The following is a 21,118-nucleotide window of genomic DNA, read 5'->3' on the forward strand; positions in this document are numbered from 1 at the left end:
GAATACTGAGCGCCAGTGCTGACAGATTATACATAAATATGCACATTCTTTCTTGTGTTAAGACAAAAAGAGTTCATTCCATACTTATACTTTTCCAATAACACAGTCACAAACAATATTCAAATCTTTATCCTAAGCTTATGATTTTTTTTTTTTTTTTTAGGTTATCCAAATGTCCAGTACCTAATTTTCTATAACTATTCTGATATCAGACACTATTTGTTTTCATTAATCGGTTATCTTCATAGTCATGTAATTTGATTCTGTTACTTCCTCAAAATTATTTTGCTCATTTTGAATTTCTCTTTCCTGTCACATATGTAAACATATACAGCCCAAGCACACTGTCAACCACATACGTACAAGCACAGTGCATGCAAATTCTTTTTTTCCTCTCCAAAATCACTTTATTGAATAGATGTTAAACTAATGACTAACCACTAAACTATCAACAACAAAAAAAACTCCTGTGACACATTCACTAAAAGACAGACACCCTCAATATCACACTAACCCACACACATATACACACTGCATCAGCACAAACACATCTCTCCATCCCCACAAACACATACAAATACCCCCCCCCCCCTTCTATACTCACCCACACACCCACCCTCTCTGCCCCCCCAACCCCCTCCACACACACACATACACACCTACCCCCTCCACACACACACACACACACACACACACACGCACACAAAATACCCCCCTACACCCCACCCCCCACACTCTCTCTCTCTCTCACACACACACACAAACTACCTCCCCTAGACACCCCCCACAAAGATTCAAATAAATTTGATCCTTTTGCCCCTTTTGGGGTGTGGAGGATATAATTACACAATACATACTCACTGAATCACAACTTCAGTCCAACAATGTCACCAAAACAAGAAACACAGACACACACTGGGCGTGTATAATAATGATTTGGAACTATTAAAACTTCAGCATATTGGCATGTACGTTTTGGATGCAACTTAAAGCTACACACCCTTTCCAAGTTTTATGAACTTAGTTAAAATCAAGTTGTGTTTGACGGGCACAATAGCTGAGTGGTTAAAGCGCTGGACTTTCAATCTGAGGGTCCTGGATTTGAATCTCAGTGACAGCGCCTAGTGGGTAAAGGGTGGAGATTTTTCCAATCTCCCAGGTTAACATATGTGCAGACCTGCCTAATGCCTGAACCCCCTCTGTGTGTACACACAAGCAGAAGACCAAATACACACATTAAAGATCCTGTAATCCATGTCAGCGTTCGGTGGGTTATGGAAACAAGAACATACCCAACATGCACACCCGTGAAAGCGGAGTATGGCTGCCTATATGGCAGAGTAAAAAACAGTCACGCACGTAAAAGCTCACTCGCGTACATACGAGTGAACGTGGGAGTTGCAGCCCACGAACGCAGAAGAAGAAGAAGAAGAAGCTGTGTTTCATGGGCACATTCTAAAAAACTTTCTCCACAACCTACAGGAAGGTGAGCTGAAGTGTCGGCAGCTGGCAATGAGGTCAGCTGGGTCCCGGATGCTTTTGATCAGGTCCTCAAGGCAGTCATACACCTGGTGCTGTCACACACACACACACACACACACACACACACACATATATATACATATTCTCCTTCCCATGACAACTCATTCAATACACACCACAACCTATTTAGACTTTTTCTTATAATATACTTTTCCTCTGATACATAACATGAACTTTTTTCTTTTTTTTTTTACACTAATATTCACATGCATTCCCTTTCCTTTATACACTACTTTACTCCTTTCCGTCTAAAAACACTTATAGTGAACAGACGTTAAACTGACGAAAACATACAGAAGCCTATAAACACACATGATTAATACATAAGCACGGGTTTGCAACTCTACTACTAATGTAACTTTGAAACTTGCTGGTAACTGTAGTGGTGAATATGTACTCTTCCCCTCTTGGTTCCTCGTCTTGACATATAAAGATAATGAAAAGAATGACGCATCATATAATTTATCAGATAACTTGTAGGTGTCAACACGGTCTTCTTCTTCTTCTTCTTCTTCTGCGTTCGTGGGCTTCAACTCCCACGTTCACTCGTATATACGCGAGTGGGCTTTTTACGTGTATGACCGTTTTTACCCCGCCATGTAGGCAGCCATACTCCGCTTTCGGGGGCGTGCATGCTGGGTATGTTCTTGTTTCCATAACCCACCGAACGCTGACATGGATTACAGGATCTTTAACGTGCGTATTTGATCTTATGCTTGCGTATACACACGAAGGGGGTTCAGGCACTGGCAGGTCTGCAAATATGTTGACCTGGGAGATCGTAAAAATCTCCACCCTTTACCCACCAGGCGCCGCCACCGTGATTCGAACCCGGGACCCTCAGATCGAAAGTCCAACGCTTTAACCATTCGGCTATGGCGCCCGTCAACACGGTCTTCTCTAAAATGGCTTCCTTTTTATGAATGGAAATCCAACGGTGGGTCAGCATGCATTCATAGTGCATGTAATTTTTACATTAACTACTCTGGTCACTCTTCTCTGTACTATTTCAATTGATTATGACTGGTGTTTTAAGACATGAGAAGTGAATTAAATATCCATGTTCTGAATGCGGCCGTAGTAGTAAAACATGGTATTGTGAATGCATGCGAATTGTTTCATGTCAGATGGTTATTGAAATTGTGTGTGCATGTGTTTATGTAAGTCTGTGCCTGCCCATGTGTGCGTATGTGTTAGGGCAGCTGTTAGATACACATGTATGTTAAAATGTATTATGCATTGTGTGTGTGTGTGTGTGTGTGTGTGTGTGTGTGTGTGTAGTCACATTTTGGTGTGTGTATGTAACACTGATGTAATGTTTTATGTAAACAAAAGCGTTTTTGTAAAGCAATTAGAGCAGATTTCTAGATAGTGTGCTATATTAGTATCCATTATTATTATTAAATTCAAATATCTATCATCATCATCATTAATATTGTTTCTTATTATTTTCATCATCATTATTATTATCATCATCATCATTTTTATCTGTTGTTATTGCTGATTTTTTTCTTTTTTTGTGTTTTTGGCTTTTCATTTCTCTGTTGTCAGTTTCTTCATGTGCTATCAAACAGAAATACCCTTGCAACTTGAATTGTCATTGAAGTTCACTGCAGTTACTGAAACTGATAATGGTGACATTTTTCAACAGTGATAGAACCGAAATATGCGAAATGAAACTGTTACTGATGATGATGATGATGTTTCAGTAAGAGAAAATACAACCTTTGATTCAAATGGGGCAAACACACACACACACACACACACACACACACACACACGCACAGACACACACACACAGAAAACATGGCTACAGACCAGCTTACCTGGGAAAACTTCCACAGATACAACGGGAACTTCACAGTTCCTGGGGGTGGTTTCAGATCTGAATAAAAAAGAAAAAAAAAAAGAAAAAAAAGGAAAAATAAAAGAAACGACAACAATAAGAAAAACATTTCTCAGTATCTGCATATCAATAATACTGAGGGAGAGGGAGAGGGAGTGTGGGGTGGGGGATGGGGGATTTTGCTAAGAGCGTAATGTCCTGTCACATGATAGAAATTCTTGATATTCTTTCAGTCTCAAGTCTTTTGGGAAGACAAAATGACACAGTTCTGACAGTTTTCTAAAGCACCGAAGGTTCAGTTCATCCCCACACTTACACCCTGGGTATCACTGCTGTATGACTGGATTGTTAACAAACAAACAAAACAAGAAAGGCAAGGCCTTCAAGACTCACATGTGATAAATCAAGTCCCCTAGCATTAATTACAGAGTAATTTCCCTTTTTTACTATCTGCACCAAAACGTTTGCAAAATAAATAAAAATTCCATGCTTAGCAAAAGAAGTTCCTGTTTGAACAAAAAATGATAATAATGACTCCTCTTGTTGTTGTGTCAGAATAAGAGGTCAAAGTGCCAAGTTTAGAGAATACAAAAAATATAAATATAACAGTAAATGCAGTTTGCATATAATTAGGCTTCTTTTTTTTTTTTTTTGTGCCCATCCCAGAGGTGCAATATTGTTTTTAACAAGATGACTGGAAAGAACTGAATTTTTCCTATTTTTATGCCAAATTTGGTGTCAACTGACAAAATATTTGCAGAGAAAATGTCAATGTTAAAGTTTACCACGGACACACAGACACACACAGACAACCGAACACCGCGTTAAAACACAGACTCACTTTGTTTACACAAGTGAGTCAAAAAAGAGATCCTTCTTCATCTGCCTTCTGCCTTCCTGGGCGGCTACCCCCACACACTCACTCCCATGTACCAGAGGTCTTTTACGTGTTTGACTGTTTACACCCTGCCATATATTTGTATTTGTTTTTGTTTTTTTTATCACAACAGACTTCTCTGTGTGAAATTCGGGCTGCTCTCCCCAGGGACAGCACGTCGCAATACTACAGCGCCAACCATTTTTTTTTAATTTTTTTTTCCTGCGTGCAGTTTTATCTGTTTTTCCTATTGAAGCGGATTTTTCTCCAGAATTTTGCCAGGAACAACCCTTTTGTTGCCGTGGGTTCTTTTACATGTACTAAGCGCATGCTGCACACAGGACCTCGGTTTATCGTCTTATCCAAATGACTAGCGTCCAGACCACCACTCAATGTCTAGTGGAAAGGGGAGAAAATATCGGCGGCTGAGCCGTGATTCGAACCAGCGCGCTCAAATTCTCTCACTTCCTAGGCGGACGCGTTACCTCTAGGCCATCACTCCACATTATAGGCAGCCATACTCCATTTTCAGGGGTGTGCATGCTGGGATGGTGGGGGTGGGGGTTTAGGTCTACACACATATGCTGACATGGGAGGTCGGAAAAATCTCCACCCTTTACCCACCAGGCATGACGGGGATCAAACTCAGGAGACTCAGGCAAGAACCCAATGATGTAACCATTTGACCACTGCACCCATCAGACCCACTACAGACTTACAACTGACCTACATCAGACCAACTACAAACCTACTACAGACCAAACCTACTACAGACCAATGTCAGACCAGCTACAGACCTACTACACACCTACATCAGACCTTCTACAGACCAACATCAGACCTACTGCAGACCTATGTGAGACCTATATCAGACCTTCTACAGACCAACATCAGACCTACTGCAGACCAACGTCAGACCTACTACAGACCTATGTCAGACCTACTACAGACCAACGTCAGACCTACTACAGACCAACGTCAGACCTACATCAGACCAATGTCAGACCTACTACAGACCAACGTCAGACCAACACAAGACCTACTACAGACATACATCAGACCTACGTCAGAACTAATACAGACCTACATCAGACCCTCTACAGATCTATGTCAGACCAACACAAGACCTAATACAGACCAACTTCAGACCTACTACAGACCTACTTCAGACCTTCTACAGATCTATGTCAGGCCTACTATAGATCTATGTCAGACCTACTTGTACTACAAACCTACTACTCATCTACGTCATACCTACTACAGACCTATGTCAGACCTACTACAGACCTACATCAGACCTACTACAGACCACCGTAAAACCTTCTACAGATCTATGTCAGACCTACTACAGATGTATGTTAGACCTACTACAGATGTACGTCAGACCTGCTAGTACTACAGACCTACTACACATCTACATCAGACATGCTACAGACCTACGTCAGCCCTACAAGTACTACAGACCTACTACAGAACAGCTACAGACATACTGCTGATGAACTACAGACCTATGTCCTCCTGTAGCTGCAGCCCCTTCAGCTTGGCGTAGCCCACAGGTCTGATCAGCACGTCCCTCCCCGACTCTATCTGTCCCCCGGTCGCTGTCACTGCGCACACCGAAACACACAGAGAAAAGAAAAACAAAACAAAATAAATGACCAAAGTCTTTATCAACATAGGGTTAACTCATTGATCCCTGCAAAAAATGACCAAAGTCTTTATCAACATAGGGTTAACTCATTGATCCCTGCAAAAAATGACCAAAGTCTTTATCAACATAGGGTTAACTCAATGATCCCTGCAAAAAATGACCAAAATCTTTATCAACAGAGGGTTAACTCATTGATCCCTGCAAAAAATGACCAAAGTCTTTATTAACATAGGGTTAACTCATTGATCCCTGCAAAAAATGACCAAAGTCTTTATCAACAGAGAGTTAACTCACTGAATCCTGCACTCCAAACAATGCTCTGGGCGTCAAAGTTGGGTTTTTATATATTTTTTTAATTATTTTTATTTCATTTTATAAAATTAAAACATGTTTTTCACGTTCCTCCTACTTATACGTGAACCGCAAACATAAGCCTGTGTTGGGAAAGAAAGCTTCCATTGCACAGAATCGGAATTTTGTGGTGTGTGATACCTTTGGAATATGCAAGTAAGTTAAACAAACAAACAAACAAACAAAAGCTATGGGTTTGGAGTGAGGAAGCTTTCTTCTGTATGCATCAAGAATGAGAAAAACCTCCCACCAGGGAAAGCCTATGAAGATTTCCTTCTTCTGCCTCTTCATTTACTTTAAAAAAAAATTTTCTTATTTCTAAATTGCTGCCCTTGCCTACCATGAGAGAGGCAAAGAAGACAGAAAGAAGAAATTATAAAAAATAGAGGAAAAAAACAAAACAAAAAAAAGAAGACATGTTTAATATATAAAAAGTAGAAAACATAGTTCACACTCGTCCTTGAAAAGGTAAGTTTGTCAAAATGAAGACTTGGATGTTAATGTTGGTGGAGGGGAGGGAGAAAAAGAAAGAAAGGAAGAGAGAGATAGAGAGGTGGTGGTGGGAGGGGAGGGTGTATTAAAAGCAAATTAATGCAAGACAAAATTTCTGAGGATAATACATAAGCACTCGTGTGCTTTTGTTTCTTTTATCCGGTCCCCAAAAGTGAGACAGACAGAGAGAGAGAGAGACAGAGACAGAGGCAGAGGCTGAGACAGAGAGAGAAAGAAAAATAAAAAGACAGAAGGGGTTGAGGGGGGGGAGACAGACGGGGAGAAACAGACAGACAGAGACAGAGAGATACAGAAACATTTAAGTTGCATACAGGAAAAAAAAACCCAAAACCCCCCACTAAAAACACAACCCAGATGCGGACTAAAGACAAGGAGACACATAACACACACAGCGTCAGACTCACAGGCCACATATTTCTCGTCCTTCTCAGGGGAGGTAAACATGGCCTTTGTGACCTTGGCGGGGTCAGAGGTCGACAGGTACTCCACCACACTGCCCATCTCAGGGGCACTGTGGCCGTGCAACTGCCAGCCCGTCTGAAAGCAACATGCACACCACCACTTCTTTACCACTGCCTCTGTGTGTGTGTGTGTGTGTGTGTGTGTGTGTGTGTGTGCGTGCGCGCGTGTGCATGCGTGGGTGTGTGTGTGTGTGCGTGCATGTGTGTGCGTGTGTGTGTGTTCGTTCGTTCTTTAGTTTAACGTCTTTTCACTGTAAGTGATATTAGACGAGGGAAGGAAAAAAATCGAGTGGGAGGAGTGGGAGGGGGAGGGGGGGGAATTACTGTGTACGCATACGAGTAAGTGAAAGTGTGTGTGTGTGTGTGTGTGTGTGTGTGTGTGTGTGTGTGTGTGTGAAAATTATTGATTTAAGTTTTGTTTAAAAAATAAACAAAATAAAAAAAACATAACAATATAACATATTTCAAATGAAAAACTAACAACTATAACAGCGAACCAACTGGACTATTTAACAAGGAGTTGAAAAAGTCATACATTAGCAATGGACTGCTGAAGATCGTCAACACCGATCGTCATACTCTTATGAGCCCACTCATGTACATACGAGTGAACTTGGAAGCTGCAGCCCATGAACGAAGAAGAAGAAGAAGAAGAGAATGGCGACTGACCTTGACCCCTGCAGCATGGATGAGGCAGGCCCCGGCCACCTTCTTCTTGATGCTGAGTCTGACCTCCCAGCCCTCCACCTCGTGTTCCTTGATCATCAGCCGGTCCAGATGGAAGCTCAGAATGCTCTTCCCAGGTGTCTGCACATCAATACAGACATCCCTCTGTGTGTGTGTGTGTGTGTGTGTGTGTGTGTGTGTGTGTGTGTGTGTGCGCGTGTGTGTGCAGTACACTCTCCAAGCATAATCACAAACACATGCACGCATACACATAGATGCACACACAAACACATGCACACACACACAAACACACACATGAACACATACAAATTCAAACACAAACACGCATACACTCACACACACAGACCCCACCCCCCCACCCCCACCCCCCCAACACACACACGAGCACGCGTTTACGCACATTCAAACACACACACACACAGACACCCCCCCATCCCCCAGACACACAAATGTGCGCACACACATTCAAACACACACACACACACATTTTAAAACCTGTCAATAAGCACACTCAGCTTCCTTGTTCTTCAACACCACCCATGTCAGCTCACTCTGGATGCATGAAGAGTGGGAAAGGAAGAGTGTGTGTGTAGGGTGAGGGTGGAGGGGGGAAGGGGCTGGATGGGGGTGGGGGGTGGGGGTAAGTAGGGGGATGGGTTTTGAGAAAGAGTGGTCATGAATGATTTATGTAACCTGTAATATTTTTCTTTCATGTAAAGCACCCTGAGCTCTTAGAGAGAAAGGGCGCTATATAAATGTACATTATTATCATCATTATTACATGCACACACAGAAATGTGTAAACATGCACACACAAGATCTTTGCACTTGTTTTCCTCGCCACATATCAAATCTCAGTGAAGAGACGCTGAACTGAAGAATGGCCACAGATTGGTTTATCCAAATAATCACTATCCTTATTTGAATCATTTGCATTCAAAGTCCCTTTATCTTATTAAATTTCAGCACGCTCCTTATGTTTGCTTATTTTGTTTATATATTCTATTCCATTTTATGTTACACAAACCTACATTTGGCTCTCAGGCCCACTTCCTTGGATTTACCCACAGCTAAGGTATCCGCTCCTTTTTCAAATCTTTTAAAGCAAATGTGATGTAGTGCATATGGCTCAGCCTGCACGCTTTGACACCGCCTTGAATCTGAAATCTGACTTACCTTTGAGAATCGAAGCTTGACCTCGAGCAGGGACCCTTCTCGGCATTTGTAGTCGGAATCACCATGCTCTATGTTCTCTTCATCAAAGAAGCATCCTGACAACCCTTTGAACTTGACCATCTTCCCGTCCACACTGCACAACAAAGGATTCTACTGTAGGCATGCCTTCCCCCAAATTTTCTTTTCATAAACAGCACACATTAGAATTAGGGAAAGGGTATTTGCATGCCTACCCCCAAATTTGCTTTTAAGGAACGACTCACATTAAAATTAGGGACAGGATATTATTTTCAGGAACATCTCAACAAACATACACAGTTGGTGATTACCCACATGTGCGCTGGTCTTGCCCAAGTTACTTCGCCAGTGACTGAAATCGAGCAGACTTTCACAAAACAGCTTCGGTACTGTTTGGACAATTCCGGATTTTCACGAAGTGGCTCAGGTAATATTTGGCAGCATTTCTGTAAGTCTTTATAAAGTGTCTTCCACAATGGTCGGAATGCCATCTAAGTGTACACTTGTACCTACTAGATACCTGGGGGGGGGGGGGGGGGGATGTCACACGGACTTTTTTTTATTTTCCAGGACAAGCATCAAATATCCATATTTCTGGAACACCCTGTCCATTCATCAATTTTCTGGGACAAATATGGGCCCTCAGTAACAGTAGGCATGCCTGCTACTGTATTGTATGGTACAGCATACTAGGCTGAACGCTCAGCTGACATCGCAGATTAAAGCCCTCTTGGTCAAGAGAGTGTGGATATAAACTTACAGTTGTACCAGCAGCAAAGTGAGAGCTGTACAATCAATTTTTTTTCTCCACTGCAATGGTAAATCATTTACAGCCTAGTCTTTTGTTCAGAGCTATGACTCTCAAACTAGGAGGGAACATGGCACTGGCTCTTAGTACAGCAGCCTTGCGGGTGGGTTGTCCTTTGGGGACCATCCCTACACCAACTGTCTTAAAGCCCTCTGTGGGTATAACTTGGGCAAGACACTGTCAAGTTCTAGCCCAGAGAGTGCATTTGATTTTTTTTTCTTCTACGCAAATTGCAAAGCATGCCTGTGAACGTATATGTTGTCTTCCACCCTCTCTTTTTCTTCTTTGGTTTTTTTTTTTTTTTTTCAACACACACACACACACACACACACACACACACACACACAGAGGCACACAATACTTCAATACACACATGTGTGCACAAACTCATAGAGAATACTTCAACATATATACACACACACACTTTTCTTTGAAAGTAAACTTCATCCAGTTATTTTCATTATCCAATATCAGACTTCATAACTTGACATTTTCTCAAACACACACACACACACGCATGCATGCACACACACTTGCACACATGCACACACACACACACAGTACCACACGTTTACTCACATATGTGAAAAGTACTTTTTTTTTCTCTCCCCAGCATTCCACCCCCATCCCCCTCAATCCTCCCCATCAAGTATCACTTACAGCGAAAAGACTTTAGATGAATGGGCAAATCAACAAACACATGAACACACATTTAACTCACAGGCGACCCTGCACAAAATTGTCAAAGCCACAGAATGACTTTAAACAAACGAACAAACGAACGAACGAACACACAATTAACTCACAGAAGTCCCAGTCATAGCCCCGGAACGACTTTAAACAAACTAACAAATGAACGAACGAATGAACAATTAACTCACAGAAGTCTCTGCACAAAAAACTCACAGCCCCGGAATGACTAAGGACAGCGTCTTCCCACCAATGACCTGACATCAGCACTATCTGAACTTTTCCTGTCAGCTCACACTAAGGGCACAGTCTTCCCAACAAACAAACATATGAATGAACAAACACAATTAACTCACAGAAGTCCCTGCACAAAAAAGTCATAGCCCCGGAATGACTTTAAACAAACAAATGAAGGAACGACCACACACGTAACTCATAGGAGTCCCTGTACAAAATAGTCACAGCCCCAGAACGACTTCAAACAAACAAACACACAAATCACTAAAAGAAGTCTCTGAATAAATATTCATGACCCCAGAATGACTTTAATGATAATCATCATTATATATCATACTTATTATGGTGCAAACTCCCCATAGATGGGCTCTAAGCGCCTCACATGAAACAGTGCATATATAACAGTGCATCATACCACACAAGAGCACATGAGGACGTAGAAGAGGAAAACAAAATCTGTATCCACCAATACAATACTACAAATAGCAGATACATGAATAATCACAGGGAAAAGGCACAAAGCACACACACACACACACACACATACACACACGAACACACAAATCAAACACAGGTGTCCCTGCACAAAAGTAGTCATAGCCCCAGGATGACTTTAAACACAAACAAACGAACACAAACAAACCACTCACAGGTGTCCCTGCACAAAATAGTCATAGCCGCGGAACACGATCAGACTCAGGCAACTGAAGTAGACTGGGGTCAAGGGCTCCGACAGGAACACCTCCTGATCCTTCTTCAGGAAGAGCAGCGGACCGCGGAAACGGACTTTGGCCGGCTCCCCCACATCCTCACTCTCCTCTTTGACCTTTGACCTGGTCTCCGCCACCAGGGCGGGGCGAACAAACCCCGGCTTGACAAACTTCTCATATTTCTGCAATGAAAAACAACAACTGATACTATTACTACTACTACTACTGAAAAGCTCTTCTATAGCACCATTCCCTAACAGGGAAGCTCACGGCGCATTAACAAATTACATCTAGTGAGAAATAAACAACAACAATTGAGAATGATTCAAAATAACAAATGATCCCTCATGGCACTTCACAAACTACCTGTTACAAAAGAGAAGCATAAAGATCACCAAAGAAAAAGAATCATCCACAAAGAAACAATCACCATTCTCACATCATAAACAACACACACACACACACACACACCAACCCCACCCCCACCACACACACACAACACTGGGAAGAATTGTACATCTCTCGTTCAACAGCAAATTAGACAAAACTGTTACTCAAATGCAAGACAAAAAAAAAAGTTAGGTGATTGGTTAAAGGTCCCTTAGCTTTTAACAGTCACCAGGGCAGTGAATTCATATCCGCCATGTCTATGATGTGGAGTGACTGGCTAGAGGTAACGCGTCTGCCTAGGAAGCGAGAGAATCTGAGCGCTCAGCCGCCAACATTTTCTCCCCCTCCACTGGACACTGTGGTGGTCTGGACGCGAGTCATTTGGATGAGATGATAAACCAAGGTCCCGTGTGCAGCATGCACTTAGCGCATGTAAAAGAACCCACGGCAATGAAAGGGTTGTTCCTGGCAAAATTCTGGAGAAAAATCCACTTCGATAGGAAAAGCAAATAAAAAAGTGCATGCAGGAAAAAAAACAAAAAAATGGGTGGCGCTGTAGTAGAGCGATGCTCTCTCACTGGGGAGAGCTGCCCGAATTTCACACAGAGAAATCTGTTGTGATAAAAAGAAATACAAATACAAATATAGCTCAGCATGGGAAGGCGGGGCCAAATCCTCTCCTTCTGCCATTCAAACCTTCCCTGACGGGTGCAATAGCTGAATGGTTAAAGCATTGGACTTTCAATCCGAGGGTCCTGGGTTCCAATCACGGTAACGGGGCCTGGTGGGTGAAGGGTGGAGATTTTTCTGAACTCCCTAGTCAACATATGCACAGACTTGCTAGTCCCTGAACTTCCTTCGTGTGCATACGGCAAGCAGAAGATGAAATACACACGTTAAAGATCCTGTAACCCATGTCAGCGTTCGGTGGGTTATGGAAACAAGAACATACCCAGCATGCACACCCCCGAAAACGGAGTATGGCTGCCTACATGGCCGTGTAAAAACGGTCATACATGTAAAAGCCCGCTCGTGTAAATACAAGTGAACGTGGGAGTTGCAGCCCACAAATGCAGAAGAAGAAGAAGAAGAAGAAGAAGCCTTCCCCAGCCTAAGACAGGTACCTATTCACACCTGGGTGTAGTGAGGAAAATCAAAAGTACAGTGTCTTTCCCAAGGACACAACACCATGCCGAAACAGGGCCTTGAACCCTGAACACTGGTGAACGCTGGATCAGAAGTCCAGTGCCTAACGGACTAGACACAACACCTCCTTAACAACAAATGCCCAGTGACAAACTTCTCGTATTTCTGCAAATAAAACAGCAATGCCACTTGACAAAGCATGTAGCGCTCTACAGTTAGCGTTTGCAGGAAATATCATTAAGAATACTACTAACGGGGAACTGTTTGTATTTCTGCAAGAAAACAACAATGCTTTTTGACAATTTTCTCACACTTCTTTAATGATATCAACAATGTAGGCACAAAGCATGTTGCGCTCAATAGTTATTGCTCATAAGAAACATTTTTAATAATGATAAAGTGTTCATATTTCTGTAATGAAAACAATGACGCAGTTTGAAAAAAACATGTACGGCTCTATAGTTAATGCACATAAGAAATATCTTTGATAATCATAATCATGATAATGATAATAAGAAGACTAGTAATAGCAATACAACCACTAACACGTCTAAATAATAACAATAATACAATAAATTGTTCAGATTTTTTGCCAGAAAGCAACAAATGCTGCTTCACAAAGTGGTACCAGTGCTCTGAAGTTAACACGTACAAGTATATCCTTTGACAATAATAGTAGCGAACTGTTGAAATTTCTCTAAGAAAAAACAACACACCTTGATACAATTCTCAAACTTTTGCAATGAATACATCACCAGACTGTTTTCAACCGTACAAGCGTGAACTCTCTCTCTCTCACACACACACACACATAAACACACAACTACAGCCTCAACACACACACAAAAAAAAACATACATAAAAACCAACTGCACAAACATCAAACAAATATCATACATGCATGTATGTATATATGTATGCATGCATGTATGTATGTATGTTTGTATGTACATTTGTATTGTATGTAATAGTTTGTATGCGCATATATATGTTTATTGTGTATGATTGTGCGTTGATGACCGAGTGTGCTTCATATGCATATGTGTGGGGATTGTAAAGTGCTTTGTGCAATGAGGAAAGCACTGATAAATGTCCAGTTATGATTATTGTTATCACTGACACTGATATAGTGCCTGTCTAGGATCAGAGACCAAACTCTCAGCGCTTTACAAGCACAGAGTCATTTGCACAACAGGCTGCACTCAGCATCTGTTTCCTGTGTCGTTCACTCAGGCTTTCAATCATGCGCACTCATACACACACGTATATTACACGTTTGTAAGTTCCCCTCATACACACAAACACACTAACAGCACACATCCAAGAAAAACCACCACCTACCGCCAGCTTGTGAACGCAGTGATTGCAGATGTGGCAGTGCTGACACAGGAATTCCCTCCCCTCCTCACACAGGTGGCACCTGCAAACCCCGTCACACCGTTTAACCGTTTGCACAAATCCAACACTAATATTAATTTAGAAAAAAACTTAAGAGCTTTTTTGTTTGTTTGATTGTTTAATTCAGGGGCTGTGGTTTCGAAGGTCACTTTCATTGTGGAGTTGATGGAGTGCAGTGTAAAAGAACCTGGCCAGTAATTCTGTACTGTATGGGCTTACTCTTTTGTCACAACATATTTCTCTGTGTGACACACACACACACATACACACACACACACACACACGCAAGCACCCACCCCTAACTCCCAACACATTCCTCCCAGCCACCGTACACAAAAGCTTACACGCTTGTCTTCGTAACTACTTGTGCATATACCACCCCCCACCCCCCCCAACTCCAAAAAAACCCCAAATGCACATAAAAAGAAAGTGGCACAGAACAGACTCACTATTGGCCATCACTCTCTGTACCTTACATTCAGAACTGGGCTTAATGCTCAGCTGGCCATGGATGGATAAAAGCTTACAGTCGGGCAAAACACCAAAAGTGACAGCTATGTGATCAATGGTTTATCCCCTGCAATAAGAATTCGCTTACAGCTTAGTAATTAATGAAGGACTATGACTGTCAAACCTGGAGGCAACATTATTCTTTAATGAAGGACTATGATTGTCAAGCCTAAAGGCAACATTAGTCATTAATGAAGGACTATGACTGTCAAACCTGGAGGCAACATTAGTCATTAATGAAGGACTATGACTGTCAAACCTGAAGGTAACATCAGTCTTTAATGAAGGACTATGATTGTCAAACCTGAAGGCAACATTAGTCATTAATGAAGGACTATGACTGTCAAACCTGGAGGTAACATCAGTCTTTAATGAAGGACTATGACTGTCAAACCTGGAGGTAATGTTAGTCATTAATGAAGGACTATGACTGTCAAACCTGGAGGTAACATCAGTCTTTAATGAAGGACTATGACTGTCAAACCTGGAGGTAATGTTAGTCTTTCATGAAGGACTATGATTGTCAAACCTGAAGGCAACATTAGTCATTAATGAAGGACTATGACTGTCAAACCTGGAGGTAACATCAGTCTTAAATGAAGGACTATGACTGTCATACCTGGAGGTAATGTTAGTCTTTCATGAAGGACTATGACTGTCAAACCTGGAGGTAACGTTAGTCTAATGAAGGACTATGACTGTCAAACCTGGAGGTAATGTTAGTCTTTCATGAAGGACTATGACTGTCAAACCTGGAGGTAAAATTAGTCTTTCATGAAGGACTATGACTGTCAAACCTGGAGGTAACATTAGTCTTTAATGAAGGACTATGACTGTCAAACCTGGAGGCAAAATTAGTCTTAAATGAAGGACTATGACTGTCAAACCTGAAGGCAACATTAGTCTTTAATGAAAGACTGACTGTCAAACCTGGGGGCAACATCAGTCTTTAATGGACTATGACTGTCAAACCTGGAGGCAACATTAGTCTTTAATGAAGGACTATGACTGTCAAACCTGGAGGTAATGTCTTTAATGCAGGACTATGACTGTCAAACCTGGAGGCAACATTAGTCTTTAATGAAGGACTATGACTGTCAAACCTGAAGGTAATGTTAGTCTTTAATGAAGGACTATGACTGTCAAACCTGGAGGCAACATTAGTTTTAAATGAAGGACTATGACTGTCAAACCTGAAGGCAACATTAGTCCTTAATGAAGGACTATGACTCTCAAACCTGGGGGTAACATCAGTCTTTAACCCTTTCGCTGCCAGGAAAATAAGATTTAAGTGAAATCTATTTGCCAGGGTTTTTTCACAAAAAACGGGTATAAATTTTCAAAAAATTCTGTGCTCTTTGTTATTGGAGAAAGACCCATAAAAGTATATATTTTCTGAAAGGGAAATGAATAAAGAATACAAAACACATGATGTTTTCCCATTTTATGCATTTTAAGTGACATGCTGTTGTTTTGAAATTAGTGTTTTGTTTTTTGTCACATTTTCAACTTGTTCATTACAAACATTAGTCTGGTAATTTGCACAAAAATATCATTTTCTGGACAAATGGATATCTGCACACACAAAATCATACTAGAACAACCACAATATAAAAAAACTGAAAAAGAAATAGATGCATTGTGACTTCTGCAAGTGATAATATGGATGTGAGGCCACGCCCCCTCAGTCTCCACCCCCCTCCTCTTCACCCCTCTCACACCGTCACTTCATCAGACCGAGTTGGCTGAGTGCCAAGAAAATAGCTCATACGGTGCCCTGCTAAAAATTCGTCTGCTAGAGTTGAACTCACTGATAGTTGTATCTTGGCCACTCTCTTGATTGCTCCCTTTATTTTCTATCAAATCGTCCTATAAATGTTCACCACTGTCTTCTCCTTCGAATTTATGCTCCAATTCTTTCTGAGCATTAGCTAAGGAAAGTAATCTTGGTTGATTTAGTTCGCCACGAGCGCATGTCTTGAGCACGGAGTCAGTCCGACATTTTGTTGAGCGAGCGAGGAGAGGAGCCAGGCAAAGACTGCGGCCAGTAACCCAACCAAAACGTTCAAATAAAGGACTGCCTTATGACGCAGATGGTGTTTCTAGCTATGAATAGAATCCAGAATGATTCCCCAAGCTAAAGCTACCAGCATTTTTGTCAACGAACTGAATGCAAAGCAGGGAAAAGTCAGAATATTTCGATGACGAGTTATCTCGTCATGCAGGCAGCGAAGCATACATGCTTGCCATGACGAGTTATCTCGTCATGCAGGCAGCCTAGGGGTTAATGAAGGACTATGACTGTCAAACCTGGAGGCAACATCAGTCTTTAATGAGGGGACTATGACTGTCAAACCTGGAGGAAATGTTAGTCTTTAATGAAGACTATGACAGTCAAACCTGGAGGCAACATTGCGCTGGCTCTTAGAGCTGCAGCCTATGGGGCCAGTTGACCTTTGGGAACCATTTCAACACGAACTGTCCTTCAGCCCTCTTGACCGAGAGAGTGAGGATATGACTTGAGCAAGACACTCTCCGCTTCAATTGAACTCTAGCCCAGATGGTCGGGACAACAGTTGCCACCTCTGCTGTCCTGATGGTCTTAGACATGATTATCATACACGGCTTTTTCAACCATGCAGGCACAGCACAGGAAGGTGGGGCCCAGTCCTCTCCTGCCAGTTTTAACCCCCCCACCCCCCCACCCCAACCCCCACCCCCGACCAAAGTCAGGAACCCATTCACACCTGGGTGGAGTGAGGAAAATCAAGAGTAAAGTGCCTTTTCCAAAGAACACAACACTTTCAGTTTCATTTTCTCAAGGAGGCATCACTACATACTGGTGAATCCATATACGCTACACCACATCTGCTAGGCAGATGCCTGACCAGCAGCATATCCCAATGCCTGTAGTCAGGCCTTGAGTGCGTGCATATATATTTTTGTATTTTGCCAGAGGGCATCAATCTCATTGCAATCAGTTCTTTTGCAGCATGCCAAGAGAGTGCTGCACTCAGGACCAGGGTTTATCATCTCATCTAAATGACCAGACGCTCAGTTCGATTTTCCAGTCAAAACTAAGGAGAAAGGGTGAAAGCAGGACTCGAACCCAGACCCCCACGCACTCTGTACTGGCATATGAATGTCTTAACCCTGATCACTGGTGAACACTGGACCTGAAGTCGAAAAGCTAACCGACAGGGGACCTTCTTCTTCTTCTGCGTTCACTCGTATGCACACGAGTGGGCTTTTACGTGTATGACCGTTTTTACCCCGCCATGTAGGCAGCCATACTCTGTTTTCGGGGGTGTCCATGCTGGGTATGTTCTTGTTTCCATAACCCACCGAAGGCTGACATGGATTACAGGATCTTTAACGTGCGTATTTGATCTTCTGCTTGCATATACACACGAAGGGGGTTCAGGCACTAGCAGGTCTGCACATATGTTGACCTGGGAGATCGTAAAAATCTCCACCCTTTACCCACCAGGCGCCGTCACCGAGATTCGAACCCGGGACCCTCAGATTGACAGTCCAACGCTTTAACCACTCGGCTATTGCGCCCGTCGTCAGGGGACCAAAGAACCTACGGAAGGTCCGGGTCAGGAGGTCGGTAGTGGGTCTGCTCCCACAGCTGACGTCTCCAGCTGTCGGCCGCACGCAGCCAGGAGAAGTTGTGGAACGGCACGATGCTCAGGAACCCTGCAGAAAACAGTCAGCCCTGATGTAATTGGTGAAAAATTCCTAACAACAACAACAAAAATAACAATATTGATACTAATAAGATGAAGAATGAATGAATGATAACAATGTTAATAATAATCATCATCATCATAATAAGGATGACAATAACAGTAATTAGAAGAAGAAGAAGAACAACAACAACAACAACAACATTACCAAGAACAAGAAGAAGAAGAAGAATGTTATGTTGGCGTGTAGTGCTAGCGAGTGGTTAAGTGGAATTGGCCTATGTTGTCTCACCCTGACAAATAACACACACAGACGTGTAGCTGAGAAGAAGAAGAAGAAGAAGAAGAAGAAGAAGAGAAGAAGAAGAAGAGGAAGAGGAAGAAGAAGAGGAAGAGAAGAGGAAGAGGAAGAATGTTATGTTGGCGTGTAGTGCTAGCGAGTGGTTAAGTGGAATTGGCCTATGTCATCTCACCCTGACAAGTAACACACACAGACGTGTAGCTGAGAAGAAGAAGAAGAAGAAGAAGAGAAGAAGAAGAAGAAGAGGAAGAAGAAGAGGAAGAATGTAATGTTGGCATGAAGTGCTAGCAAGTGGCTAAGTGTTTGCCTATATCATTAAACCCTGACAAATAACAAACACAGACGTGCAGCTGTGTTGCTCTCTTTATTCGTCCTTTGGCTTTCGTTGTTCTGGCTTGACTGACTCCTTCTCCCACAACCTCGCTCTATCAAATTCTCGCACATGCGCATTATATGACTTTGTACCTTAACACTTTGTTCACTATGTCACAATACTAATGAAAATAATCATTATAATGCTAATAATAATCATGATGATGATGGTGATGACACTACTACTGTTACTAATACACACACACACACACACACACACACACACACACATACAAACTCACACTTAGGCACCCCAACCACACACACACCACCACACAATTGTTCAGCACAAACTCACGGATGCCAATCTTGTAAGGGATTTTGACGTTTTGCTGTTTGTGCACACGACATGTGTACTTCTGGTCTTCGCTAGCCAGAAGAGCGTAATAGTCCAGGTGATAGCACGCAGTCCTGTCCAGTGCCTTCTTCACGGTGAACTCACAGCAAAGGTCACATGGCGTAGTGATCTACACACAGGCAACAGGGCTGAAGCTTTCCTCACACACACAGACACAGACACACACACACACACACACAGACACACACAAACGCACACATGCATTGAGACACACACACATACACATGCACACATACATACAAACACACAAACAGACACATACACACACACACAGACACACAAGCACACACACACAATAACACACACACACACAGAGACACACAGACACAGACACACACATGTATCGTTCATTTGGATAATATTCTAAACCCCTGGACTCTTCCCGAGGAGTATGCTCATCGAGTGAAGAGCTGTCATTTCGCTGGGATAACACCCACCTTACCTGTCAGGTTGTCAGCCACCGCTTTTCATTAGGGACTGCAGTGCTTTTGTTCGGCAAAGTCAATCACACGGCTTAAAAGAACACAGTGAGCAGTCATCCACTGTAGGCTCATGCCACACTGAATTCTCCTGTCACCAAGCTTCAGCAATTAAGGGTGTAACGGTGTTTTCACGTTTTTGAATGCTTTGTTTGACTGTTTCATTCCGATTCTTCAACAACAACAACAACAAAAAATACTTTACACAAAAGTGGGGTTGGCTCTCACAAACAACGCATTCATACGGTTTTTATATCCTTTAGTACTCATCAGAGTACTATTTTTGTTATTATTATTATTATAATTTTTTAAAAAATTATTTATATTTTTATTTATTTTTCATCATTATCATTTTTCTCTTTTCTCAAGGCCTGACTGAGTGCATTGGGTTACGCTGCTGGTCAGGCATCTGCTTGGCTGACGTGGTGTAGTGCATAAGGATTTGTCTGAACGCAGCGACGCCTCCTTGAGCTACTGATACTGACACTGATACTCATCAGAGTGATATGGAAGAAACAAAGTCTTCACACGATATATCTTGGCTGATCTGGTTGGAAATGGCATGAGCATCCAAAGGGTTGTCACTCCCCCAACACACTCCCCCTACACACAGCCAAGTCCAACACACACATCCACATGACATTGGCCCAACCAAAAAGTCAAAAAAGTACAACTTATTCAGCTAAAAAAAACAACAACAACACGAAAGTATAACACAGCAGCTTAATTCATCACACAGTAGAATATCATAAGATGTGTCTTAAGAAACACTAAGAAACTCCATTTTCAAATAAGAAACACTGTCATAAATTCATCATTACAAATTCTTACGTGGCAGTTCCTGTACTGAATGCATCGCTGCATTCTTGAATGCAATGAAAGAATGTGTTCTTATTCAACAGGTA

At 42.2% G+C, this 21,118-nt stretch overlaps 1 protein-coding gene across 1 annotated transcript in view; it reads right to left on the minus strand.

The window, feature by feature from the left end:
* The window catches only part of LOC143297367 (uncharacterized), a 115,073-nt gene that overhangs the window by 76,088 nt on the left and 17,867 nt on the right, over window positions 1–21,118 (minus strand). Inside the window, exons 9-18 of the mRNA XM_076609676.1 lie at window positions 19,675–19,843; window positions 18,602–18,713; window positions 14,445–14,523; window positions 11,508–11,749; window positions 9,105–9,237; window positions 7,911–8,048; window positions 7,185–7,317; window positions 5,774–5,872; window positions 3,369–3,427; window positions 1,481–1,574 (exon numbers count right to left, since the gene is read on the minus strand). Of these exons, the coding sequence (XP_076465791.1) occupies window positions 1,481–1,574; window positions 3,369–3,427; window positions 5,774–5,872; window positions 7,185–7,317; window positions 7,911–8,048; window positions 9,105–9,237; window positions 11,508–11,749; window positions 14,445–14,523; window positions 18,602–18,713; window positions 19,675–19,843 (1,258 nt within the window). The remainder of the gene's footprint in view (window positions 1–1,480; window positions 1,575–3,368; window positions 3,428–5,773; window positions 5,873–7,184; window positions 7,318–7,910; window positions 8,049–9,104; window positions 9,238–11,507; window positions 11,750–14,444; window positions 14,524–18,601; window positions 18,714–19,674; window positions 19,844–21,118) is intronic.

This window comes from Babylonia areolata, chromosome 22 (assembly GCF_041734735.1).
Source record: "Babylonia areolata isolate BAREFJ2019XMU chromosome 22, ASM4173473v1, whole genome shotgun sequence".
NCBI lineage: Eukaryota > Metazoa > Mollusca > Gastropoda > Neogastropoda > Buccinidae > Babylonia > Babylonia areolata.